We start from the raw sequence: 15,603 nt of genomic DNA, 5'->3' as shown, positions 1-15,603 counted from the left end.
TGGGTTCAAATCCGGTCTCAGACACTTAATAGTTACCTAGCTGTGTAGCCTTGGGCAAGCCACTTAACCCTGTTTGCCTTGCAAGAAAAAAACCCTAAAAAAACCTAAAAAAAAATCACACATATACATATATATATATATATATATATATATACACACACACACACACACACATATATATATATATATACATAATATATCTTCTATTTATTCATCTGTAAAGGAGGCAGCATAATCAAATCAAAGGAAGCCTAAGTATGAACCAGAAGACACTGATATTACCATGTAATTTTAGTTCAGACACTCCCTGGATCCCAGAACCTCACTTTCTTATTGATCAAGTTAGTAGGGTTACCTTCTGAAGTCCAATGCAGCTCCATATGCATGATCTAGTGATGTGTTGTAATCTCTGCTCCACTCCCCATAGAATGAAAGCCCTTTGAGGACAGAGGATTTTGACTTCATATTTCAAGCAATAAGAACGGTGTACAACATGGTCATTTTAGTTTTGTTTTTGTTTTTTTTACAAGGCAATTGGGTTAGACTTTCCCAATGTCACACAGTTAGGTAATTATTAAGTATCTGAGGTCAAATTCAAACTCAGGTCCTCCTGACACCAGTGCCAGTGGTCTATCCATTGTGCCACCTAGCTGCCCCTACATGGTCATTTTATAAATGGTAGTTGTTTTATTGATTGATTCTTTATGAAAATAAGTCCTTCTTCCTCAAACCTCAAATTAATACTCACAAAACACTTGGATTCTATAACTACCTAATGTATCCAGTATGTAATATCTTTCATTACAGTATTTGTGTTATATCTTCTCTTTCTATTAGATTGTAAACTCTATGACCTATGTCTTATTAAAATTCTGGACTCCATACATAGTAGGTGCTTAATATATATTTACTGATTGAGGAATTGATCCATGTGAATCCTAAGAACTTCCGGCAATGGGTCAATAGAGGAAGGAGCAGATAAGATTTCATATGTACTCCTACTTTTGTTTCTGCTTTGTCTCTTGTGAACTTGTAGAATATTTTCTATATAAAAACTGGGATGAGATCAATCTCCATGGCAATATTAGATCTCATTTGTATTTTTTTAATATTGTGCTGCTGGTACTCAAAAGTTGACAAAGAATAAGCATAATTCTCTGATCTTTAAGAGGGACGCCAGACTGTCTATCATAAATGATCATCTGCATTTCCTCCTCAACTTGCCCCATTAGAACCATTGTTTCCTTCAAGACTTCAAGGGTCACCTTCTTTCAAGACTCTCCATGGAGGCTAGGGTCTTGTTCCCAACCCCATTATTAGTTTGTATATGTTTCGCAAATTCTTATATATGGCTCCTCAACTTGAATACAACCTCCTCAAGGCAGAAGTCATTTCATTTTTGAATTAGTATCTGAATTTCCTTGGCATATAGTAGGCACTAATAAAAAAAAAAAGAAAAGTCGGCTTGGAGTTAGGAAAACCTGAGTTTTGTCCTTCTTAACCATATAACCCTGGTCAAGTGATTTTACTCTCTCTGAAACTTAGTTTTCTATCATAAAACGAAGGGGTTGAATTTGGTACCCTTTCAGATTTCAACTTCCAGCATTCTATGATCTTATGATTCTTTGACGAATCGGGAAGGGGGCAGGAAAATGTGTCAACACAGTCCTTGGGAACAATGGAGGCATAGTTCTTTCTTTCCCTTCAGCAGCTCCAGATGTGACACCCTGTGGAGTTAGGAGAGGAAACTCAGACCCTTTAATTCCATTACTTCCTACTTTTAATTTAAAGATTCTTCCAATAAAGTCATTTCTTTCCGGTTATCTATTCTGTTGACTATGAGAGAGACTTTTAAAAGCCTTAAGGGTATTTCATATTACAAGACATTCAATCAAACTCTGAATAATCCCAATTTTGCTCTGAAGAACATTGTGTCAGCTTTCAGCTGTAATCCATTTTGTGTACTGAAACCCCCAAAACGTTGTTCTATTAAAAGTGTCTGGACATTCTTATGGAAATAGAAATGTCGAAGAATAGCTTTAATTTAAAAATCCATTTTCCACAGTCTGCCTTACTGTTTGTTTACATTTTTTATTACTTCAAATTCTGATCTAATTAGAGTAGAATCCTTATATTATAGCTAATTTTGGAAAAACTTCTCACACTAAAAATATTGGCAAAAAATAAACAAGATTCAAAATACCCTCATAATCTCGCTTGACAAAAAAAAATGCAAAACACAATCTTATAAGCAGAACAATAATCATAGGGCATTACAATATATTCATTTATAACCTATTAGAGAAATATGATACCCACAAATTTAATATAAGCTTACTGAGAACAGGAACTGTTCTTTTGTCTTCATATTTCTAGTGTCTAGGACATAGTAAATGATTAATAAATACTCATTGATTAATGACTGGTTAAGTATAGAGATATCTGTCTTTTTTCCCCTTCTTTTAAAAATGATTCACCTTAGCTTTCAGTGAAAGTTTCTTTTTTTAGGTTTTGGTTTTGGTTTTGGTTTTTTTTGCAAGGCAAATGGAGTTAAGTGGCTTGCCCAAGGCTACACAGCTAGGTAATTATTAAGTGTCTGAGGCCGGAATTGAACCCAGTTGCTCCTAACTCCAAAGCTGGTGCTTTATCCACTATGCCACCTAGCCGCCCCCCCAGTGGAAGCTTAAAGTTGCAGTCTATAAGAGTCTTCTGGGAAAAGGCCTCCATCTTTTACAGAGTAGCTGTTGTCCTGGTGTCCTACATTCTTCAGGATATTCTTCAAGAAACTCAAGAATCTCCAAGAACCATAGAATTTCAAGTTTAAAAAGTACCTTAGGGCCCATCTAATCCAAATCATATCTGAGTCAATTAGCAAGCATTTATTATATGCCACACACTGTCCTAGTTAAAAGGGAAATAAGGACAAAAATAAAAGTCTCTGACTTCAAGAAACTTATTCTATCAGAGGAGACTCTACATATACATATAACTATTTACAAAATATATACAAATACAAAGAAAATAATTTAAAGTGGTAAGAAAGAAACATACATCAATGACTTACTATGTGCCATTCTTATCTCATTTGACTCTCACAACAACCCTGAGGCAAGTATTATTAATAGCATCGTTTTACAATTACATCCAGTATCTGAGAACATGTTTGAACTTATTGAGGTTCAGTTCTCCGTTCATGGTGCTATTTACCTGCCTATAAGAAAGGAATACCAAGAAAACAAAGATTTTATGCCACCAACAAACTTCAATTTGACTGTTGTTACTCCAAATGTAAAATCCTTGAGTTAAAGTAATTTCCACAGCTGACGACTCAGTTTGGATCATGTTCCCATATTGATGTATATAGAGGTTATGGGAGGAAGTGCAATGGATAGAACCTGGACTCAGGAAGATTTGAGTTATGTAACCCTGGGCAATTCACTTAATCCTGTTTGGCTTAGTTTTCTCATCTGTAAAACAACCTGGAGAATAAAATGGCAAACCTCTCTAATATCTTTGCCAAAAAAACCCAAATAGGGTCATGAAAAGTCAAATATAACCCCCTCAAACCCCCTGAACTGACCCTGGGAAAATCACTTAATTTTGATTTCTTCAACTGTAAAATGACAATATAAACAAGTATTTAATTTTTCAGTTTGTTGTGAGCATCAAATATGCCTGGCACATTCTCTTCCCTTCCCATACTATAGATTTGCAGTTCTTAATGTTTGGTTCAGAATCTACCTTCCACTTCATAAGATCTTTTCAGAGAGTCTTTTGGGTTATAACTATATTCAAAATAATTTTGAGTTTTTCATTTCTATTGTGGTAAAATTTGTAGCCCACAAAAACCAAAATGTTTTTGTAGGGAAGGAGATTTTCAATAATTTGAAGAATATAAAGGATCCTAAGACCAAAAAGTTTGAAACTGCTGAAAGCTACAATATCAGGCAATCTTAGCCTAGGGCCCATAGACACTCCAATAGATGGATTTTTTGTTTCAATATTTAATGACCACATTTCAATAAATTTGATTTTCTTTCAGATCCTATGTATTTCATTTTATGCATTTAAAAACAATTCTGAGAAAGGATCTATAGGTTTCAATAGACTGACAAAGGAGTCAGGAAACTAAAAAAAAGTTTAAAAATCCCTGCTATAATTGATGAAGTTGTTGAAGAGGTTCTTGCTTCAAACTCAGATACTGCCACTGCCAGGATACCCCCATTGCTACACCCCTCCTTTAGTATTGCATAGTAACAGATAGTCTAGAAAAAGACCTGGGGAGGCAAGATGGTATCCCAAAGAATATTTTGATACTACAGGTACACCTTTATTCCTTGGACCCTGCCATGCCTCACAGAGATAGTTTGCACCATGTCCACATAGCCCTTACAGTAATTCTGAACCTTGAACTCCAGTGGCACATTGTCAACCCACCCTGATGTCTCAGGCAATATCAACCACAGTCATCATCAACTTCTTAAAGTTAAATGCTTTAATGATGACTCCAAGTAGTCCAAAGACCAATGAACAGATATATTTTTTAAATTTAATATTTATCTATTCTCAGACATATTTTAGGCGAATTTTATGTCATTCATTCTATAAATGGAAGCAAAAGAAAGTATTTGCCGCTAAATGGAAGGATGGCTCACAGATAGACTAAAAAAAGAGTTAGTGAATGAATTTGATCATAAGCCCAGAGACTTCTTGTCATGTGACATTTGATTATCACATATTGCAATAATAATAATAAATATTAGCTGTTCCTTGAACTAGAAGCTCCATCTTCCAACTGTGAGCATTTTCACTGGCTATGTCCAATACCTGGAATTCTCTCCCTCTTCATCTCTGTCTCCTGGCTTCCCTGAATTCCTTCAAATTCTAATTAAGCTCTCACTTTCTACAGGAAACCTTTCTCATCACCCTTAATTCCAATGCCTTCTCTTTATTGAATATTTCCAGTTATTCTTGAATATAGTGTGCTTTCATGTAGCTGGTTGTATATTGTCTTTCCCATTAATCTGTGAGCTCCCTGAGGACATGGACATTTTTTGGACTTTTTTTGTATTCCCATTGCTTAGCTTAGCTTCTAACTGACTAAAAAAGACTGCCATAAATATTACTACACTAATATGTACTCCAGTGTCTATTGCTAAAGTTGAAAAGAAATTCTACAAAGAACTCAATGCAAACTTCAAAATCAAATCACCATGCACTCTTGAGTTTTGTGGACTTCAGTATAATGGTGAGAAAAAGTGAAGATAAGAAGAAATATATTTATTTTAAGAAAAAAATGAGAAAGAACAAAGAAATAGGAATCTGATGGAAGCCTAAAACTTATCATGACTACTCCCCTTTAAAATGAAACTGGTAGGCACTGAACATGAAAAGCAACAAATGACACCATAAGAATGGACTAGGCTTCATTTTAATAGACAGAAAGTTTTACTATTGATAAAGGAGTTATACTCAAGTCAACTGTTTAGGTAACATCAGATCATGTACTCATCAAAATTATCAGTATTTGTAAAAAGAAAAGCTCTTACACAAGATAGAATAATTATGAGAAAAAGACATGGGATATGCAATTAAACTCAAATTATTTAAGTAGGTAGTTGAAAATTTTAAAAAGGAGGAAATAGACAATAGAACTAATATAGACACCAACTATAATCATTTCATTCAGATGTCTAATCTACCAATAAATCAAGAGTCCAAAAATTGTCTTAGTCAGCAAATAGCTTACTTGCCTAACAGAGAGAGGTAGCCAACAAAGACAACATAGGATTACAATATTAATTCTTCCAGAAGCCTTTCCCAGGCTCTAGAGTTCCCCTTATGGCTACTTTCCATATAAATTACAATATATCCAACTAAGCAAAATCACTCTAAGGGTATTCACAAGTGAAAATAGAAGGAAAAATTGCAAATATGAAAAATGGGAAAGACTGAAAAAAAATTAGTAAACTCTTTTTTCCCTCAAGGATAAAAGAACCCACACATTTGGACCCACCATGGTCATTCCTCAGGTCCTCAGATGCAGAAATGGAACAAAAGAGAATAAATATCACAAAAGTAGCCAGAATGAATGTATGAAACATATCTATCCATCCATCTATCCTTCCTTCCATCTACTTATCTATTCATTTATCTCTAACTATATAGATAGCTATTCATTATCTATGTACTTATCTATTTCTATCTATAAATATATGGAGACATATGCACATGTAGTCTGCATTGTAGACAATATGAAGGCTTTAAGAGAATAACATGCAAGTTTCTGAAAGAAGAGAAGACATCAAAAGCATAAGAAAAAATCTCTAACCTTTTTGATTCAGCAATATTTGGGGGGTTTTTTTAGGTTTTTTTTTTGTTTGGAAGGCAAATGGGGTTAAGTGGCTTGCCCAAGGCCACACAGCTAGGTAATTATTAAGTGTCTGAGACCAGATTTGAACCCAGGTACTCCTGACTCCAAGGCTGGTGCTTTATCCACTACGCCACCTAGCCTCCCTGATTCAGCAATATTTTGACTGAGAGAATTTCCATAAATACCCACTTACATGCTTACCCTCTTGTCTAAAAATCTTTGAGTTATACACAAATTAAGTTGTCCAAAAGGGGAATGATTTGCCTTTGCAAGGCAAGGGAGATAGATTCTCCTTTCTTAGACATCAAGGAAAGGCTAAATGACTGCAGTCAGGTATTGCAGAGTATGGTTTCCTTCATATATGGGTTAGATTAGATGTCTGTCTTACAATTCTAAAGATCTATAATTCTATGATTTTGTGTCTTCATAGTTATCCCTATTGTACTGAATTGAATTTGTCCAGTTTGACCCAGCATTCTAGACTGTCAAGCTCTAGAGGCTTGGTAGATTTGGAGTCAGAGGACCTGAGTTGTAATCAACTCTGCCATTTATTGCCTGTGTGATCTGGGGCAGGTAACTTCACTTTTATAGACCTTAAGTGCCGCTTCTGTAAAATGAGGTGGTTATGACTAGGTGATTCCTACATATTTCTGATTTTCTTATTCATAGTATAAGCCATTCCTCCCAGGTTTGCATCATCTTCAAGTTTGATAAGCATGCTATCTATTCCTTTATCAAAAACATTGATCAAAAAATTCAAATAACCCCCAGGTCAAGCACAGATCCCAGATCCCTAGAGAATTTTACTGGAGACCTTTCAACAAGTTGACATTGAACCACTAATGATTGCTCTTTGGTTCTAATCATTCAACCAGTTTCTAATCTACCTAATTGTCCTGCTGTTTTAGGCATTATTCATCCCTGCCCAGGTTTTGGATCCTAAGGGGCTGAATAGGCAAAATGTCATTAATGATTTAAAATGTATGCAGAGCCTTTAGTCATGGAGACCTGGAAGAAGGAAGCTAGGCTAAAGGCATTAAGGCCAGCTTTTTGCTAAATCCTATATAAGCCAGTATTGATGAGAAGTTGTAGCTTTTAAAGCTCAACAAACTGTTTATTCCCATTGAGGCTTTGTTTATCAACCTGGGTGTGTCCCCATGTGCAAGAACCTGGAGAACTGCATATGTTTCTTTGATTGGCTTTTTTACTTTGTGAGAGATTTTGGGTTTGGTTTTGGTTTTTTTAACCTTATTGATTCTGATCCTGAATTTGCTTTTGGGGTCAACATATACTTGGTCTAACCTGCTAAACTACATAGTTCCATCTTCTGCATTAGAATGGCTTGAGAGACTTTGCCAATTGCTTTGCTTTGTTTTAGATGAACCATATCTAGAGCGTGGCAGTGATCTTCTATTCTGGTAACTCTATCAAAAGAGGAAATTAGTTTAGTCTAGCACTAGCCATTCTTAATAAAGAACATTCTTAATAAATATTTCTTCCTTCCTTTTCTACATATTCACTAAACATCTCCTTAATAATATATTCTAGAATTCTACCAAGAATTGAAGGCAAACCCATCTGCCTATTAGACACTGCAAACTGGATGTTCCATAGACATCACATGTCTAAATCCAAACTTATTATCTTTCTCTTAAAATTCTACCCACTTCCTTACCTTTCTATTGTTGTGGAAGATACCATCCTCCAATTGCACAGCTTACCAACCTAATTGCCATTTTTGCCTCTTCATTCTCTCTCTCACTCCTCTTATCTAATCTGTTGCCAAGTCTTATTGATTTTACCTTTATAATATTTCTTATAGATTCAACCTCTTCACTGCTACTCCCCTGGGTGCATGCCCTCATCATCTCATGTCTAGATTATTACATAACTAACTAGCTGTTCTTCCTGCCTTGTCTCTTTACACTCTTATTCATTCTTTGTTCAGCTGTCAAAGTGACCTATCTCTGAAAGTGTATGTTTAACCATGCCACTCCCCTACCCAATAAACTCCAGTGGTACCCTTTCACCTCTAGGATCAAATATAAAATCCCTTGCTTACTTTCAAAGCCTTTCATGAATTACACTGCCTCCCTTGCTTTCCAATCTTTTACATTTTACCCTCATGAACACTGTGATTCATTGACACAAACTTTCTTGCTGGGGATTGTTATTGGACGTCCCTCATACTTTCTTTATCTGTCTCCTAATTTTCTATCATCCTTTAAGTACCATATAAGATCCCTCTGATCCCCTTAAAGTTAGTGTTTTCCTTCTATTAGTTATCTCTAATTTATCTTGTGCATAGCTCATTTTTACCTAGTTGTTTGTATGTTGTCTCCACTCATCTTGTGTCTTCCTGAGAGCCAGGATTAATTTTTGTCTTTTTTTTACATTCCCAATGCTTAGAGAGTGAAGGGCACCATGTGCCATCCTGGTGGCTATTGTATGATAGACTGCCTGCCTTAGAGTCTGTCTGCACTAGCCAATGTGGTTAATTCATTGAGAAATACACAAAGAAATTTCCAAGTTAGGCTCCAAGTGGGACACCATTAAAGGGAATATAAGGTCAGCATTCCTGAATAAAAGCTATTTTCCCATAGGATTATCCCATAAATTCACCATCTTGCTGTTGAATTTCAAAAGTAAACTGTATTGCCTTCTTACCTTTCTGTTCTTGTTTTTTCCTTTTTTTTCTCTTGACCTTCTTTACAATTTGAGGTGAACAATCAATATGATTTTACAAGGGAAGTCAAGAAAGTATAATGGAGACAGGACTCATTTCCTCTATGAGAAGAACAATTCTTTCCTCCAAGTGATATCCAAGCCATGTGTGGGTCGAACAATAGGAAACAAAAGATTTAGCAAGGAATAATCCAGGGACATCATTTACTATGTGCCTAACTATGAATTAGGCACTGTGAGATCCTGGCCATACCAAGACAAAAATAAAACAACTTCTGCCTTCAAGGAGTTTACATTCTATTAGGAGAAAATACGGTCACAAGTCAATATGTAAAATATATATCAATAAATTTAATTTCTCAAGGGGAGATGCTAGTAATGAGGGATTCAGTAGGTTTCTTGGCATCCAAACTGAGTTTTGAAGCATGTTATGGTTTCTATAAGCCAGAAGTGTATTCCAAACAGTAGGAATAAACTAGACCAAAGATGTGGAGACAGGAACTGGAATGTTAAATCTAGGAACCACAGCTTTCCTGGAAAGCAGAGTTTCTGAGAAAAACGAATAGGAAAATAAGCCCAGAATGGTAGGTTAGTGATCTATTTTGAAAGATTTTAAGTGTCCAACAGAGGAAATTATACTTTAACTAGAAGACAATAGGCATTTTGAGTAGGGGAATGGAGAGATCAAGTCCATACTTTAGGAATATCCCATTGGCAGCTGTTTAGAGGATGATTTGGAAAGGAAAGAGACTTGAAATAGAAAGACTTACTAGAAAACAACTTGAATTATCTCTGTAAAAGTTGATGAGAAATAGAACTAGAATAATGATGTGTGAGGGGCAAGAAGGGACTGATAATATGGAGGAAAAACCAACAAGACTTCATGGAAATTGACTGGATATGCCCAAGATGTCCATTCTGATTTCCAGTTGCAAATCTGGGGGACTAGAGAAATGTTTCTCAATAGAAATAGAGAAGTTGGGAATCAGTAGAAGTACCTGAGCATATCAACATACCCAGAGAAATGAAAGATTCATGGGAATGACAGACTAGATGATTTTCTACTATTAGACAAATCAGTTTGAAACATGATTAGCTTTAGTCTGTCTCTTCTTTCTCTCAGATTCTAAGATTCTTTGGGATGTTGGCAGCAGAACCTTAGCAGGATCTGAACAGAAATTCCTTGTGGTCAGGTACTTTCATTTTTAAAAAAAATTTGACTTGGGACTGTCAGCACTTAGCCTAATACTTTATACATAATAAGCGTCTACTAAGTGTTGAATGCTGACACCCTTGGTTTTATGATTTCTACTTCCCCTCTTCTTTCAACAATAACAACAAGGGTGGTGATAATAATAAAGAAGAAATTTATAATGAGGAAAAATTTTACAGACTCCAGTCTATTAAATGGTCATTAGTGGATAAATTCTTCTGCTCCTTTGTTACCTAATCTTTAACACTCTATCTAGTTTGCTAGTTTAGACAGGTAACTACCAATTAGCTATGAGACCCTGGCCAAGTCACATAGCCCCTCAGAGACTCTATAAAATAGAAAGGTTGGTTTGGATGGTCTTTAAGAGACCTTTCAGAGATAGATTTCAGTGATTCTAAGATTCTTAAGGGTACAAAGGAGAGAAAAGACAATTTGACCCAAACAACATACTATAATTTAGAAATGCTTGCCTTAGGTGAACTCAGCCTGAGTAACAACAGAAATGTCTCACTGATCTGAGAGATTTATATACTGGATTTAAGTTGTAAAATAAAATCCCATAACACACTTCAACCCCATGACATGAAAGTATGAGTCTGTTTTACTTGCATTTTATGGCATAGTATAATAGCTAGAGCTTCTCTTTCCATTGCCTCTGATAGTATAACCCTGGATAATTCACTGGTGCTCAGAAATCTTGGCTTCCCAAACTACAAAATGGGGATAATAACAACCTCTCCACCAAGCCTGGCCCTAACCAAAATTGGGTGCTATGTCTATTTGCTGCCATCTCTGATCCCACTCTGTCAAAGAGGAAGGGGGGAAAAACCAGAGAAGAGAAAGAGGGCTAATGGAGACATCTAATCATGTCACCCTAGACCCATCTTTGATTCCATTTCCTCCAAATACATTTGGAGAGAAGGAAGCCAGAATCCAAGAACACCAATTACAAACTTTAAATAGCCAGAATTCTGGCAGAGGCTTTGTCAAATTGGATCAGAGGCTAGTACTGCCTTTGCATTTCCACAATATTTATCTATCTTAGTGTTCCCTAGTATTGCCTCTCTCTCTGTGTGTGTGTGTGTGTGTGTGTGTGTGTGTGTGTGTGTGTGTGTGTGTGTAACAAGCATCATGGCTTAGTGGATTGAGAGTCAATTTAGAGTTAGGTCACTCTAATCTGATTCTGACACTCCAGAACGCAGTTCTACCACCTACCACTATGTGACCTTTGAGATGTCACTGCTTCTTTAGACTTCAATTCCTTATCTATTAAATAAGGAGTTTGGGCTAAATGTTCTTGAGATCCCTTCCAACTATAAATTTATGATCCTACATTCTAAAAACACAACCACAGTAAGTTACTTAACCTCTTAGTGCAATCACTACTTCTCTAATCTGTAAGATAATTGCTAACCTACACTGGTAAAAGGACTTTCCTTACTCAGCAGTGAGTGCAGCAATGAACTTACAGGACAAAGGATGGAGTAATACTTCGAGAGCTGGCTTCAGAGTTCAATTCAATCATTCAGTCATCTTTCAGGGATGTCTAACTCTGGGACCCCATGTGAAGTTTTGTTGGCAAAGATACTAGAGTGGTTTGCCCAGCTTCAACACCCATTTCTGACTCTTACTGAGTGACTCAGGGGAAAGTTAATGAATTATTTAGTCAACTCTATTATTATGAATTGCAGAAAAGATGCCAACCAACATTAGCAGAGGGAGTTTCCTTATCTAAGAGTTCCCCATGTCAAAGAAATCGTAAGTCTGATAAAGAAAAACTGCATTCAAAATCCCTCTAACATATAGGAAACAATCTAAGATTTTTAATTGCAGAGAAGGTGTTAATCTGCATTGGATTGGAACGTGTCTTCTTTAGAAGGATTATATAACAATGAAATTATATAACAAAGAAATTAAGTCTATACTTAAAAAAATCTGTACTCATACCTATGCCTATAAACTATACCTATGCCTATTTCAATGCCTTTATCTATGCCTATACCTATACATATCCCTATTTGAAGAGGCATCAGTATAACTATATGTCGATATCAATATTCTTTAGAGCCATAAGTATGATACTTTAAGGGGAGAACTTTTACTTCAGGTCACAGAAATGATCTGAAATGTAATAAGACCAACTTTACAAGTACTTTTGGAATCCCTCAGAGTTCATCACTACATAAATATGGAGGATTATTAGCATCATCATCATCATTATTATGTTAGAGTCTCTCTGCCTTCTATATAAAAAGTTTAGTCTAAAAAAGATGAAATTAACCAAAAAACCCTTTAGGGACTAAAAACAATTTGATAGACAAAAACAACTGCAAATTCAGAACATAAAGAAATATACCTCCTGCTGATATTCATGTTAGCCAAGTCCTCCACAAAACCCTTTTCAGAAGGGCATGTATTATATATAAAACTTTTATACTGAGCTTAATTCTTGGTCTAATGCACCTAATATACCCTTGCTTTAATATGTGTTTTAGGAAGCTATATGGTAGCATTCTCCATTGAAAGTTCTCTCCTTAATAAAAACAACAGGGGTAATTTACCCTAGGAGCCAGCTAAATACATTAAAAATAAGATAGTCTATGATTAGAGAAAAGCCTAAAAGCAATGATTCATTTCTGTATTGGTTAATCCTTCTTGAACTTCTCCAAAATGCTAAATCCACTCCCTTCTCCTGGTCACATGCTGGGAAACCACATATTAGGGTAGAAGTCTAAGAAGTGAATGTTTTCTTTTAATTCAATAAGGTGAACTTGCTATGAGACTCACCAAAGAATCTCTCAGGAAAAGAAAAGAAAAAGGTACCTATCAATGATCACCTTGGATGGTCCAATCCTAAGTTTTAGTGACTTTATATTTCCACATCAAGCTTTATAATTAAAAAAAAAAGACCAGCTAAACCCATAATGAAGATTTCATGTTAATGCCAATATTTTTCATTTTGAATTCTTCATAAAATAAAAATAGTATTCTAGCTGAAAACTTACTCCTAGGAGATCCACAGTAGGCTCTTTGCAGTCTGACCTTCTGGATTCCATGATATATTGCAAGTTCAGTCTTCAACTCAGCCAAGCACTGAAGACATTCGGGCTGCAGCAAGTGACAGGTTTCTTTTCATAGTGTTCTGGGTGGCGCACCTTTCCAAGGGTGGGTCAGAAACCTGAGTGTTTCATCAGGTTCATGACATCTCTGTTTGCCTCAGGGAAGCAAAGTTATGAGGATATAAGGTTGTGAAAAAAATTATCTATGGCATCAAAGAAATGACAGCAAATATGGAAACTCAGACTTAAAAGGTTGAACAATAACTGAAGCAATATCCAAAAAGTAAAACATAGCTGAATTCCAGCTACCTGTTTCCTTCTCTGTCTTAGTCAATAGAAATGAATAGAATGATTAATAATTGTATCATTGAGTCAAAAAGACTGAAAATTTCCCATCAATCCTACATACTAATGTAAAGCACTACTCATCCCATACTAACTTTTCCGCACCTGTGTCCCTTCTTCTTAGGTTCAATAATTCTTCATAGTTGTTCACTAAATCCATTCCTATTGAACATCACTGAAGACAGAAAAGATGCTGAAATGACCTCAAAGGAAAAAAAATCACAAAGAAAAAAGTGGAATGTAATTTAGATAAAAATAAATATTATAGAAATTTAGTGGAGTGTCTATCAATTATTCCCTCTGAATCCATAGAAGACATTATGAATGGGTCACAGATAAAGACTAATTCTAAATGTTAGGAATCATCAATTCTCCTCTTAGTTAATTTCCTTTGGCAGTTCCCTGGATAATGCACAGCTCATAATATTAATAACTAATGATAATAGTAATTATTAGTAGTCACATGTTTTACTATGGGCAGCTAGACCAATAGCTATGGTTATTCTTTGAAAGAGGACATTATTGACAAATGTTGTTATCTTGAATTGTGTTATCATAGAATAAAACCATTATCTCTTGTAGTATCTAGTATGATTTTCATAAAAGCCAAGGAGTTACTTTATAGAGATATTTTAGAGTGATGTATTTTAATAGGAAAACCAAACCAAACTTATAAGCACATTGGTATTTTATATCCTCTATGTGGTTAACTGTGGACTATCTTTATGATATCTTCTGTTTTCCTGCTCCTAAGACAAAGTTGTCTATTATCTGGAAGTAGTAAAGGAGTTACCAGAAAAGGAAATGACTTGCTGGGAATGAGGACAGCCTTTTCAGTGTCTCCTCATCCACCCACCCCACACCCCTTTAGAAATATTTCCCAGATATTTCAAAGTCAGGTAGCATTTATCATTTCCTATTTGGTTAGTCAGAAACCCAAACAGGATAGAGAGGTGAGAACAGAAACAACAAAATTCATCCAATAGGATGTGAAATAGATTAGGAACAAAAATGGTGACAGATAATGGAACACTGAGGGAAATAGCAAGAAAGGAATGGAATCTTCTAAGGTCCTCCCAGCTTTATATTTGTAATGGAAAGACCACTGGTTTGGGAAATGGAGGAATGCAGGTCAAATCCTGCCTCTGAATTTAACTATCCAACTTAGAACAAGTCCTTTTCTTTCTCTGGATTTCAATTTCTTCATCTGTAAAATGAGAAGTTTGGACTGGGTTACTTCTAAGGTCCCTTGCAATGAAAAAATCCTCTAATTTTATTATCTTGTGTATAAAGTCTGCCTGTTCCCTTTGTAAACCTTTCTCAAAGAGAGCCTCAATGTGTACAGATTTTTTCCACAAATATTTTATAGAGATAGAAAGGTAGACAAGTGAATCAAAATTTATTTATAGTATTTCAGTTATCTTTTTGTTATCTTCCTCTCTTTCAGAAAACTAGAGGCTTGGTCCTTAAAAACTCTTCACTGAGAGAGATAAGATCCAACAACTTTATCTGATAGACTTTGGTTATTACTATCAAAAGATGCAAGAGTTTCCCTACAATTGATGACATTCTCCAGGTTTTCTTGTTTAAGAATGGGATTATAGTGACAGCATCAAAAACTGATTATCTTACACTATAAAAATTTCCTAAAGGACATCCATAATTATTCAAAAGAGGTTGGCCTCAAAGTCTATTCAGGAAAAATCAAGTGTCCAGGCTATAATATTCATTGTTTCCCATGAAGAACCATAAAATTGATCAGTCTGTACATACAGGTAGTCCCCAAAATCTTAGTAAACTAAAATTGCACTAAATGTTTTGGGATGGTCTCTATAACAATCAATCAGTCAATCAATATAATGCCTACTCTGTAATAAGGATTGTGGTAAGAAGTAGGAATTCAAAAAAGATGTGAAAAGTAGCCTCTG

At 35.5% G+C, this 15,603-nt stretch overlaps 1 protein-coding gene across 1 annotated transcript in view; it reads right to left on the bottom strand.

Annotated features, from left to right (window-relative positions):
* Positions 1-13,382, bottom strand: part of LOC141512683 (uricase-like) — a 120,699-nt gene extending 107,317 nt beyond the window's left edge. Inside the window, exon 1 of the mRNA XM_074221801.1 lies at positions 13,277-13,382. Coding sequence (XP_074077902.1) covers positions 13,277-13,327 — 51 coding nt within the window. The 5' untranslated portion in view covers positions 13,328-13,382. The remainder of the gene's footprint in view (positions 1-13,276) is intronic.
* Positions 13,383-15,603: the final 2,221 nt, after the last annotated feature.

The sequence above is a fragment of the Macrotis lagotis genome, chromosome 2 (assembly GCF_037893015.1).
Source record: "Macrotis lagotis isolate mMagLag1 chromosome 2, bilby.v1.9.chrom.fasta, whole genome shotgun sequence".
Lineage (NCBI taxonomy): Eukaryota > Metazoa > Chordata > Mammalia > Peramelemorphia > Peramelidae > Macrotis > Macrotis lagotis.
The sequence above is the reverse complement of the archived record's forward strand: the minus strand, read 5'-3'. Positions and strand labels throughout refer to the sequence as shown.